Below are 13,239 nucleotides of genomic sequence, written 5' to 3'. Positions count from 1 at the left end.
AGCAACTGTTCCAGACAGCAAGAGCTTAAATTTTGTTTCAACATGGTGGGACATACATGAACAGGGGAGGTTGGGAGTCCTCTGCCAGGAAATGTGTAGCATCAAACACTGAATTCATGGATTCTGTTTAATTTTTATGCACCAATTATGCCTCTTTTTTACATTCATTTGTGGTCTAAATGTCTTTGATTTTGTCAAAGTAGAAGTCCCCTATTACTTCCATGTTTTCCGATCAAGGTGGCAAATGCACATGCTCTAAAAACTAAGGGGGACGTGTCCCTGTATCCCCTCTAGAAATACATCTATGGTCAACAGGATAAAATTCAGCAGTATAGTATAGGGTGCCATTTGCAAAGTAACAGATGCTGAAAATAACAACAAAATTCCGACATATAGAAATTGCTGTTGCACAGTGTTGGATTTTTTGTCTGCGATCCCATATATAACAACTTGTTTGGCCAATAACAAATACCGATTTCGATATTCCCCCCACCTTATTTTAGTGATCATCAAATCTCCTCTGTAATAGGAATCAAATAATTTACATACGCTTGTTGCGATGGCCCACCACCAGATGGAGACATAATACAATGCTTTTCAGCGTGTGTAATATTCATGCATTCTGCAAAATGAAAAAAACAACCCGAAATTTAGGGTAAATGTTTTGTACATGTTCAGTTTGTCGTTTTAAAAAAAGGTGTTTCATATTGGCAGAAATCAGCAAGTTGGCCAGTGCCAATATTTCAATTTCAATATTTCAATATGTGCCAATACTGATGACATGGAAAAGTTATTGTGCATCCCTAATTTAGATGAAACTTACAAAGGTGGTGTAATTTTTTTCATGTCCCAAAAAAAATTTACAGCAATATTTTTTTTTACTTTGTCATATTTACTTTACTTGCAAAAATATTTATTTAATATAATACCAATGTTAAATATAAATATGAAATCTAAATACCAGCGTTAAATGTTAAATCTAAATATTTAGTCAACATTTTAGATATAATATTAAATGTTTATTTCATATATTCTAAATATTTATTCGGCGGAAGTACCAAAGTAAAAGCTCGATAAAGCGTTGGCAACCGCCGAAGAAGCCAACGAAGAAGACTGTATGAGTGCGCGCGCTCTGCTGTCTGTCTGGGTTGTTTTCATGGTAGCACACAGACTAGCTAGGTGGTAGTATCAGTCTGTTGCTGATTAAAGTGCTGTTTTGGTTGCAATTTAGAGTTTCAGCGATATATCTCCAGCGACAGGATCCACCAGAGAGCCACCACAGCACTCGGGAAGTTTGTTATGTAACTCACGTAGCATGTTTTCAATGTAAGCGTGTAAAGCTACCGGTAACGTTAGCCCCGGTTACCTCCAGTAACTGTTAACCAGGTCACTAAAGCTAGCGGTCAAAATACTTCGAAAAAAGCGCATTTGACTGTTTTTGCGGTAAATTGTAGCGACTGCTGGGCATCATTTAACGCACGTAAGGAAATGTGTTGCTATCTTGTAACGCAATCCTTCTGAATTCATGTCAATAGGGCTTCAGCATCAATTGACCTGATCCAGCGACACCCGCCATGTCTGCTGGAACATCAGACCGCTTTCACGCTCTCAACACTGTCCATCAGACACCGCACACCCCGCTGAAAAAGATATGAAGGTATGAAAAAATACTGCCAGAGCCCACTTATCCCAAATCCTGTGTATGCTGTCTGTTTTCTTATTGTGTCTGCCGGTCACAATCAGGCTTTCAGCCTTATGAATCTTATTTTAAAGAAAACCTAACTCACTTCGGGTCAAACAAAAATACTAAATATCCCAAATATTCTAATGCATTTTACCCCCACTAGCATTTTCTGAATTAATTATTTTCTGAAGGCCAGATGGACAGCTTTGATAGCCGGATGTGGCTAACAGGTCATCAGTTGAGCATCACTGGTATAGGCCAGTGGTTCCTCACCTTTTTCATGAAGGGCCCCTTTTTTATCATTGGGTAAAATGAAGACAGGGTTTGGCATTAGCACCAGCTAAATGCTGGCAAAATATGCAAGTTGCTGCTAGATTTGCTACACTCATCAGCCAAAAATATAATGGTTATCATTTGAGTGGCTGGTAGATTTTTGAATCCACTAACCATGGTGAACAAAAAAGTTAATTTCTAACCCTGCTGAAGACCCCCTGACCAAGTAAGATATTTTATGTTTATTTCATAATATATTTAATGCATAACAATAACTGTACAGAACAATTTAGAAACTCCTGGATTAATTTATATAGTGACAGCAATAACTGAATGACGTTTGTGTAAAAGGAGTGATTTGGGAGAATTTCAAGCAGATTTTTCAGTGTTCACAACAGGTGCAGGAACACTTTCTACAATTTTCTGTCTATTGAAATGTTTTGGGGGTTTTTTAACAGTGCTACATACTTAATTGGCCCTTTTGACAAGTTCAGTGTTTTCTTTTTCTACCTCATGCTGCACTGTTTGATTATTTTATCTGTGTACCTTTATCATGCAGGGCAACGTTGTTTGGATATTTACTTTTAGACATGTCGATAATAAAGCTGATAAGTACAAATTTTTTTCTAGACTTCGATTCTCTGAATAAATGAATAATAATGCATTTTGGTTTATATAAACATTTTCTTTCTTCCTTTTCTAAGGCATTAACCATGGTGACTTCAGTGACCTCAATGTGCCTTATGCAGCCTGAGGGTGACGGCCACAAGATTTCTGGTATCCTCGACTTTGGGAAGATGAGCTGTAGCTACTACATCTATGAGCTAGCCATCACTATCATGTACATGATGACGGAGCACCCCAAACCGATTGAGGTGGGTGGACCTGTCCTCGCAGGCTGGGAAAGTGTCCTTCCCCTCAACGAGGCAGAGAAAGATTGTCTCTATGTCCTGGTGCTGTCCCGCTTCTGCCAATCTTTGGTTTTTGCTCGCTACAATGTGACTTTGCATCCAGAAAATAAAGAGTATCTGATGACTACATCCAGGAAGGGCGTCCACACTCTCCGTCAGCTCTGGGAGCTCGGAAAGAAGCAGGTGGAGAAGGTGTGGTTTCAGAGTGCTGCTCAATTCGGTGACGAGGAGAGAAATATGTTGCTGTACACACCTCCAATGCACAACAGGTTGATTCCAGTGAACCTTTTGTCCAAATTAATTGGAATTTTAAGCCCACCAATAAAAAACAAAAGATTATGTTTGCACAGTAAACAAACAACATTTTACTCTTGAGATTCAGACATACTGTTGTAGGAATAACAAGTAAGGTAGCAAATGTAAAAGGTAGCAATATTAATTATTGATCAAGTAGTGTAAAAGCAAAAAAATCATCAAAATAAACAGGGAAGCATTCAGGGGAAATTGTTTTATAGTATCATCAGTCACCTCATCAATCACTACACCACTGGTTACAGTCCATAACCTGCTCTGTAATGGATCTAATGCCTTGACCAGCCAATTTCATTAGATTTGCCAAGATTGAGGACAAATGTAATGCTTCGGTCACATTGGTGTGCATTCATTATGTTTCTTTGGCAAATCTACCTCAATTTACAGAATGTGTGTTTCATACTGTAACTGGATCCAGATTTTAACAATTTAATACTTTTATACTGCACCAATAATCTTAATAAACAAAAGAACAACTCAGAAAAAGACTGCAACCATAAGCAATTATATTGTAACAATCATGTAATCTTATGTTCAAACATAATGTTAACCATAGAAATAAATTGGCTTCAATCTTTTTTTTCTTTCATTTATATTGCTTACTTTATGTATGTTTATGAAAGGTGCCCATAAATAAAATATATTATTATTATTATTATCATTATCATTATCATTATTATTATTATTGTTATTATTATTATCATTGTTATAAGTGAAACCTCGGCATCCCTTGTTTACTAATTTAAACTAGATCAGTAGCATTATAAGCAGCTGACTTGATCGTTTGTGAACTTAAACTGGTAAGTGGCTTTAATAATGCTGAAAAGAAAAGAGAAAAACAAAAGACAATAGCATTTATTGCTGTAAATGTAGAGTGAGAATATTATCCGTTTTGAGAGGTTGAGATTTTAAATGATATACAACTCTCACACCTGTCTGATGAATTTAAAGCTACACAAAGCAGGTGGTTATGTGCAATGGACATGGCATCACCTGCCTTTCAGACATTTAAGTTGTTTTTGGATGGGGTCTGTGTATTCTCAGGCAAAGGCTCTTTCAGTCGTTAGTTTAAGCCACTCAAATTATGATTTGGTTTAATGTTTTCATTCTCCTGTGCAAAAATCCCCCACACAGTACGGTTCCTTATCTAAAACAGATGACTGCTATGTCTGCGGTGAAGGAGTAGACATATTGTCCCTCATCTATTCAGGCTGCCAGTCTAAATTTTATATGAGCCTGAAGCAACAGGACACATTTTTATCAATGTCAAGGCTGTCAGACATACTGAATACAAGTGAAGATTCATGACTATGACTACTATGGTTTGTACTGCAAAAAAAAAAAAGCTCCTTGAACTGTTACATCAGTTTATCATTACACTTTTTAAATTACTTTTAGGCATGTTACATAGAGAACTTTAATATACATTTTGATGATACTTGCAAAACATATGCTTTTGGCTAGAAAGTCATTAAAACAGAGTACATGAAAAATAAACAACTCTTCTTTTTACTAAGGAAATGCAGCCTTCATTGTTCATTGCCTTTAATATTTGCTTCTCATGAGAACATCACAATTAAAATCAGCTTTGTTGGCCAAGTGAGTACACATATATATATCTGTGCTCTGTTTTTATGCTCTCAATGTATATACTTTGCAACAGACATATTAGTGGACATAGACAGATGGATATAATAGATAATGGACATTTATCTATAAAATGTGGAGCATTGTGTTGCCATGAAACCAATTTTTAAGGACCTTTGAGCGTTCTACACAGTAGGCATGAATTCACACACCTGGTAAACATAGTATACTACATAGTTATTTCTGCATTAAATAATCTGCACCAAAAAGTGTTTATATAAGTGTAAATCATGACTAAAGACAACTAGTTTGATGTACTTTTAGTAAACAGTTGGTATATATATACCAATAATCCCATGTTCAATCAAGAGGCTTATTATCATTTAGATGAGCATCGACATCCAGGCATTTATTAAATAAATGCTGTCTCAGTTAGATATTTTGCATTTTATAGGACATAATTCACAATAACCATTGCTGTCTCTTACCCATCTTTGAGTCAGACACACTGTATTATTCCTGCCATATTTTTTCTGAATCTTAAAAGTAAAATGTGTTATATTTTTACTGTACACATATACTTTATTGTTTTGAGAAAGTGATACTGAAATTACTCTATTTGTAGAAAAGGCTTGGTGGAATCACCCTATTGTGCACTAATGTGGGAATGGCAACATAGTTCTCACTTCTTTTTTCCAAATTGAGCAGCACTCTGAAACCACACCTTTTCTACCTGCTCCTGTCCGAGCTTCCAGAGCTGACGGAGAGTGTGGACGCCCTTCCTGGATGTAGTCATCAAATACTCTTTATTTTCCGGATTCAAGGTCACAGAGTGACGAGCTAAAACCAACGACTGGCAGAAGCGGGACAGCACCAGGACATAGAGACAATCTTTCTCTGCCTCGTTGAGGGGAAGGACACTTTCCCAGCCTGCGAGGACAGGTCCACCCACCTCTATGGGTTTGGGGTGCTCCGTCATCATGTACATGATAGTGATGGCTAGCTCATAGATGTAGTAGCCACTGTTCATGTCCCCAAAGTCAAGGATGCCAGAAATCTTGTGGCCGTCACCCTCAGGCTGCACAAGCACATTGAGGTCACTGAAATCACCATGGTTAATGCCTTAGAAAAGGAAGAAAGAAAATGTTTATATAAACCAAAATGCATTATACTAATTTATTAGGAGAAGAGAAGTCTAGAATAAAATTTGTACTTATCAGCTTTGTTATCGACATGTCTAAAAGTAAATATCCAACTTACACTCTCGGAAATTGGAGCGTTTAGGGACCACAGAGAGGCCTTGTACTCATGAATGACAGACTTCACAACCTCCTGAAGAGGATCTCCATCTAATACATGGATGTATGCTTCCAGGAGGGGGGGACATTTGACAGACTCCATATGAACGTCTCTCTCTGCAGCATGCCAAGATGGAGGGTGATCCATCTGGCAAAAACAATAGTAATATTGGAAAGTGAAAGAAAGAAGGACAAGTACAAAATAAAATTGAAGGAAGATAAGAAAACATAAGTCTCTCAGCAAAGCTTAGCAGCTCCAGAAATCTAGCTTCATGTTTAATTAGCAGTGAAGGGTTAGTCTTTTATTATATACATGAGTTAGATTCTAAAACACTACCAACATGGGTGACAATGAAGTAGCATAACAATGTGGACAGTGCATTTTTGACTTGATTCAAAACACCAATATTGTCAGACAAAGGAGCATTGTGTTCATTTTAGGGGGATTTAGGGACATCTAATGTTGAGAATTACAAATTGCAACCTCCAGTCAACTCCAGGGCTACTGTAGAAACATGGCGGTGCAACATGGTGGACCCTGTGGAAGATGTAATATATGAAGATGTAAACAGTCTATTCTAAGGTTACAGAAACACAACAATTCTTATTTAAAAAACACATACTTAGAATATTATATTCCTTATTGCCAGTATATCCCTCTGACTCCTACACACTGAACCTTCAAGACAATTGTTTTCACAACAATTCTGGAATTAACAACAATTCATGAGGTAACAAAACAAAGTAAAAGATTTAAGTTTCACTGGGGGGGGGGGGGTTATTATTATACCTCTTGCAGGATTTTGTCCATCCTGGCTGCTGTCTTGCCAGTTTCATACAGTAACTTTGGTGTTAAAGGGACCTTAGAAATGGTGGTTCCGGGTAAATAAGTCAGCAGCCGCACCAGGTACTTCTGAAAGCCATAGCCACAATCTGTCAAAGGTAAAGACATGAACTTTTTAAGCATGAAATGTAAGCTGAGGCCTTGCTCAGGGGCACTTTTATCGTTACTAAAGTGTGTGAATATCAAAGGGGAACTACACCCATTTTTAAAAGCCATTCATGCTATTTCCATTGTCTAAGACAGTCCAAAAAATATTTTAAATATTGTATATATTGTATACTTGTAAATATGCACATCTGTCAGAGAAAAAAGGTCATACCAGAAGGTTTGAGAAGTTTCATAATATTAACCTTTAATATGAAGCTAATGTATAGAGGTGTTTCTGCTCCTCCATCCAAGCCTTCAGCTGCTTCAACCATACACATTTACATACATTCTGGATTGTTTGGTTAATGTCTTTCCTTTAGCCAAATTAGAGGGCATTTCTCTTTTACAGTGTTAAGTGACATTATTCATCAGGTCTGACCTGTGTGACTGGTCTCATACCTATTTCTTCCAGGCTCATGAGCTGTCCTGAGGTGGTGGGCAGGGCTGTTTGGGCAGGTAGTCCGTTTTTCTGAAGAACGGACATAGCATACGTCTGCATCTCAATCAGGGTAGGGTTCTTACTGTCTACTGAGTTCATAATTTTCAGGACATACTCGCCGCCCTCGATGGGCGCCACATAGAGATTCTGATCCTCGTAGCTCGGCAGAGAGCGAATTTCTGATGTCGTCAGATTGAAGAGCCTCTTCATCATCTCAACCACCTGAGGCTGGCTGAAGTGGGGCTGTTTCTCTGACATTACTGCTGAATGAAAACAACATAACAGGCTATCACAAAGGATTCAGCTTGAAATTAATTACAAACAAAAGCATCATAGTTGTAACTGGGCATCATTTAGCTTTATAAAGAGCATTTCATACGCCATACAGATGTGTCTAACTCTAGAGTCTAAACATCTACCAGGTTATGACCTTGCAGTATCTTAACCTTCAGTTATCCTGGAGTCTTCTCTCATGCCTGCATGCTGGCAGTAAAGGACTCTAAGGCCTCTAAAATTAACATACATACACATAACATAACCAAGGATGAATCATATTTTCATAAAGTTATTATACATGATGTCCAGTAGTGTAATGAAACAAAGTAATAATACTTTGTTTCATTACTTAAGTATTTTTTGGGAGAATCCATGTTTACTTGAGCTTTTCTCAATTTTCACATTTACTCAACTACATTTCCTAAATAAAATTGTTCTTCTTCTCCAATTCCCCTTAGTATTTTAGTCACTTACTACAATATGGAAGGAGGACTGAAACGGGTGTGTGTTGAACCCAGATGCAGTACACCAAAACTCAGCGGTAGTTGGTAATAACTTTTATTAATACCAATACACATGAAGAACAGCCCACAGATAATCAGTTCGTTCTTCAGGCTGTGAGCCCAAACAATGTCTCTGGGTTTCCCACGAAGAGAAGACACGAAGCTTGAACCTACTGTGGCTGGAGAGCAGGAAGCCCCGTTGCACGACGAGCCAACAACACGTGTGAGAGCGTTGTCGTGGATTGAGCTGAAGAATGGTCGGGGACAGGCAGAGGTTCCGTAACCGGGAAAGCAGTCCGTGAAAGCAGCGGTACCGACAGGGAGTAGGCAGGAGGACCGTCGAAGTCGAGCAGAGGAGTCTTTACCAGTGAAGCCGTCAGATTTCCGGAACGCCGAATCGGAGCACGTGGTCGAGGACAGAAGGCAGGTAGGTACACAGGGTGTAACGGGTGCTGTGTGGACCCAGATGCAGTACACCGGTAAACTGGAGTAGTTGGTAATGACGTTTATTAATCCCAGCACAAATCAAAACACGCAGCAAGGAGAAGCAGTTCAGCACAAAGTTCGTTCTTCGGGTCGGAACCCCAAACAAAGTCTATGGAGGGCGAACGATGCGAAGAGACGAAGCTTACTGCACTCGGCGTGGTGGGGGGTGAGGAGGAAACCCCGTAGTCCGACGGCTTGACAGCACGTGTGGAGGTACTGTCGAGGAGATGGCGGAAGAGTGGTCGGGGACAGGCGGAGGTTTCGAAGCCAGAGGAGCAGTCCGAGAATGCAGCGGTACCAGTGGGGATTAAACAGCAGAATCGTCGGAGCCAGGCGGAGAAGTCTTTACCAGCGGAGCAGATCAGGAACGCTGAATCAGAACACGTGGTCTGGGACAGAAGGCAGGTAGGTTTTCCGGGGATCAGGCGAAGAGAGCAGGTCGGGGACAGGCAGGGTCGGCTTTGGAAGATCAGGCAGGATAACGCTGGAAAGTCTGGCATAACGCTGAAGAACAATCTGGCGATGAGTGTGTGTGTGGAGGAGGCTTATATCCTGGGTTGATTACTGATGAGCTGCAGCTGTGAGGTGAGAGAGCAGAGCAGGCAGAGTAGGTGGCTGGTCAGGATGCAGACAGTGGAACTCCTCCAATAGCCGAGCATCCAATATCTGTCGGGCCGGCACCCAGGACCGCTCCTCCGGACCGTATCCCTCCCAATCCACAAGGTATTGTAGACCCCTGCCGTGGCGCCTGGAATGAAGGAGTCGACGCACCGTGTAAGCCGGCGCACCATCGATGAGTCGAGGAGGCGGAGGCGGCTGAGAGACCGGTTGCAGAGGACTCTCCGGGACCGGTTTGACCCTGGAGACGTGGAACGTGGGGTGGATCCGCATGGTGCGAGGCAACTTCAATCGAACCGCCACTGGGTTGACGACCTTCTCGATGGGGAACAGACCGATGAACTTGGGAGCCAGCTTTCGGGAATCCACCTTCAGCAGGAGATCTTTAGTGGACAGCCAGACCTTCTGACCCACCTGGTAGGAGGGAGCCTGGGAGCGGCGACGGTTAGCCGTCGAGGTGTATCAACCAGCAGCCCGTAGGAGCGTAGATCTGGCCCGTGCCCAGGTTTGGCGGCAGCGACGGATGTAAACCTCCACCGAAGGGTAGGCCGTCTCCTTCTCTTGAGCAGGAAACAAAGGAGGCTGGAAGCCATACGCGCACTGGAAGGGGGAGAGTCCAGTGGCGGAACTCATGAGGGTGTTATGAGCAAATTCTACCCACAGGAGCTGCAAAGACCAGGAGGCAGGTTGGTTAGAGGCCATACATCGCAGTGCAGTCTCCATTTCTTGGTTCATGCATTCGGATTGGCCGTTGGACTGAGGGTGATACCCTGAAGACAGGCTGGTGGACGCTCCCAGGAGTCGACAGAACTCTCTCCAGAACGCAGAGGTAAACTGGGGTCCCCGATCGGAGACCACATCAGAGGGGAAGCCGTGCAGTCGGACCACATGCTCCAGCAGCAACCCAGCGGTCTCTTTGGCGGAGGGAAGCTTGGGTAGAGGCACAAAATGTGCCATCTTGCTGAATCGGTCTACCACTGTCAGGATAGTGGTGTTGCCTCCTGACAGTGGCAGACCGGTAACAAAGTCCAGAGAGATGTGGGACCAGGGACGATGAGGCACAGGTAGTGGGTGTAAGAGGCCGGCAGGAGCCTGGCGAGCAGTCTTGCTTTGATTACATACGGGACAGGCATTAACAAAGTCTTTAGTGTCTTCAGCCAGGGTGGCCCACCAGAACCGTCGTTGCAGAACCTCCTTAGTACGAGTGATCCCAGGATGGCAGGTTAGACGAGAAGAGTGGGCCCATTGCAGAACCTCTGACCTAAACTCTTGGGGAACGAACAGACGGTTCTGTGGGCAAGAGCTGGGACCCGGCTGTACCTCCAACGCCGACATTATGCGTTCCTCAATCTCCCAGGTGAGGGCGGCTAAGAGACGGGAAGCTGGAAGAATGCTGTCAGGATTAGGCGAATCTTCTTCTTTCTCCAAAAACTGGCGGGACAAAGCGTCTGGTTTTACGTTTCGTGAGCCAGGTCGATATGAGAGGGTGAAGGCGAAGCGAGCGAAGAACAGAGCCCAACGGGCCTGGCGGGAATTAAGTCTTTTGGCGGAGCGAATGTACTCAAGGTTCTTGTGGTCGGTCCAGACGAGGAAGGGAACCTTGGTGCCCTCCAACCAATGACGCCATTCTTCCAACGCCAGCTTGACCGCCAGTAACTCACGATTGCCAATGTCGTAGTTACGCTCAGCAGGAGACAGTCGCCGGGAGAAGAATGCGCATGGGTGTAGCTTTCCATCCCCAGCCGAGCGCTGGGAGAGTACAGCCCCTACTCCCACATCCGAGGCGTCGACTTCCACCACGAATTGTCTTTTGGGGTTGGGAATGAGAAGGATGGGGGCGGAGCTGAAGCGTCTCTTAAGGTGTTGGAAGGTGTCTTCGGCGGCCGGAGTCCAGCGGAACAGAACCTTGGACGAGGTGAGGGCAGTGAGAGGGGCCGCCACTGTACTGTACCCTCGAATAAACCGTCTGTAGAAGTTCAGCTCAGGAGAGCTGAGCCTCGTGTTGCTGAAGCATTCCCTCGACGCGGGCTAGGCGGGTCTGAAGAGCGTTGGAGTCTGCTGGGTCCATGTCTGGCCAGATTGTACTGAAACGGGTATGTGTTGAACCCAGATGCAGTACACCAAAACTCAGCGGTAGTTGGTAATAACTTTTATTAATACCAACACACACGAAGAACAGCCCACAGATAATCAGTTCGTTCTTCAGGCTGTGAGCCCAAACAATGTCTCTGGGTTTCCCACGAAGAGAAGACACGAAGCTTGAACCTACTGTGGCTGGAGAGCAGGAAGCCCCGTTGCACGACGAGCCAACAACACGTGTGAGAGCGTTGTCGTGGATTGAGCTGAAGAATGGTCGGGGACAGGCAGAGGTTCCGTAACCGGGAAAGCAGTCCGTGAAAGCAGCGGTACCGACAGGGAGTAGGCAGGAGGACCTTCGAAGTCGAGCAGAGGAGTCTTTACCAGTGAAGCCGTCAGATTTCCGGAACGCCGAATCGGAGCACGTGGTCGAGGACAGAAGGCAGGTAGGTACACAGGGAGTCTGGCGAGGAGAGCAGGTCGGGGACAGGCGGAGTCGGCAACGGATGATCTGGCAGGTAAGCGCTGGAAAGACATGCATAATAGCATTGCACTGATTGTGATGAGCTGCAGCTGTGGGGAGAGCAGGCTGCAGCAGTGGGCGTGGCTAGCAGGTAGAGCGGAGCAGAGGGAGGGTGAATGGAAAACTACTGGCAGCCGGGAATGAGGAAAGGCAGGAGCATGACAAGGACTGACGAATGAAAGAATGGGAGGGAAGGAATAACTGGATTTGTTCTTTAAATCCTTTACATTGTAAAAAAAGTGTTCTTCTAAGATGCATCTAAAAGTACATTCTAGGCTCCCTTTTTAAGGTGGTGTATGTTATGAAGAAATCAGCCTCATAATCCACAGAATTCTGACAGTTTGCTTTTTTATTACAGCATTTACTTCCTTTCAACACTTTAGTACATTGAATATCAGGAAATTACTTTTGATATTATCATTAATTACAGTAAATATCAGAAACTTAAAAAAAATTACTCAAGTAATATTCTAGGCAAATTTTAACTTTTACCATAGTCATTTTCTGGTAAGAAATCTGTACTTTTACTTTTATAATAAAAATATGTATATATATTATTCTCATGTCAGTAAACCTACCTTACGCTGTGTGAAAACGCCAGGGCAATGATGTCTCTCACTTTGGGTTACCTCTCTCTTGTACAGTCAGTGCTCTTATTGAAAACCTTTGAGGTGGAGTCTACTATTCAAGACAAAACTCAAAACCCAAAAAAACACATGCGCTCCTTCAGACGTCCCGCCCCCCAAACACATGGACGCGCATTTCCTAAAGCAACCACGGTAATAAAAGGTAAGCCAGCTGACTTTGATACGCAGTGTATTGATATACATTGATTGTAATTGCCTGGTCCTGATCCCACAAGGGGTCGCCAAAGCTTCCTGTGGGGGTCTCAAGGCCCTCTAAATTTTAAATATCTAAGCATTTGCTTAATTCCTATGGAGAAAAAAACTAAATTAAATTGATTTTTTTAATATTATTTTTGATACATACACTTTAACGAAACCTCAAAGGAAAAGAGTTCGATGAAGACCTGAACACAAGCTGTATTCACAGAGCCTTCACTCACTCTCTGCTGAACAGTCTCCTCCTGCATCAGAAAAGTTATCAGTTGAAAGTATCAAACAGCTCAAGGAACAATGGCCAAGCAACAATGTGGGAAAAAAACACTGATTTGGTTTTAAAGTAACGCCTACAAAGTATGAATGATTTAACAAAAAAAAAGACAAAATCATTCCCAAACTTTGGAAGCAGATTACTGACAT

General features: G+C 42.7%; 1 protein-coding gene and 1 pseudogene across 1 annotated transcript; one reads left to right on the top strand and one right to left on the bottom strand.

The window, feature by feature from the left end:
• Positions 1-1,133: 1,133 nt before the first annotated feature.
• LOC121941293 (hydroxylysine kinase-like) lies at positions 1,134-3,665 on the top strand. Its single transcript, XM_042484054.1, has 3 exons — positions 1,134-1,443; positions 1,536-1,657; positions 2,662-3,665. Exons 2-3 carry the CDS (start codon positions 1,652-1,654, stop codon positions 3,241-3,243), a joined length of 588 nt encoding a protein of 195 aa, XP_042339988.1. The 5' UTR covers positions 1,134-1,443; positions 1,536-1,651; the 3' UTR covers positions 3,244-3,665.
• A 1,043-nt stretch (positions 3,666-4,708) lies between these two features.
• On the bottom strand, positions 4,709-12,647 carry LOC121962146 (annotated as a pseudogene).
• Between the last annotated feature and the right edge of the window lie 592 nt (positions 12,648-13,239).

Source organism: Plectropomus leopardus, chromosome 3 (assembly GCF_008729295.1).
Source record: "Plectropomus leopardus isolate mb chromosome 3, YSFRI_Pleo_2.0, whole genome shotgun sequence".
NCBI classification, from domain to species: Eukaryota; Metazoa; Chordata; class Actinopteri; order Perciformes; family Serranidae; genus Plectropomus; species Plectropomus leopardus.
The sequence above is the reverse complement of the archived record's forward strand: the minus strand, read 5'-3'. Positions and strand labels throughout refer to the sequence as shown.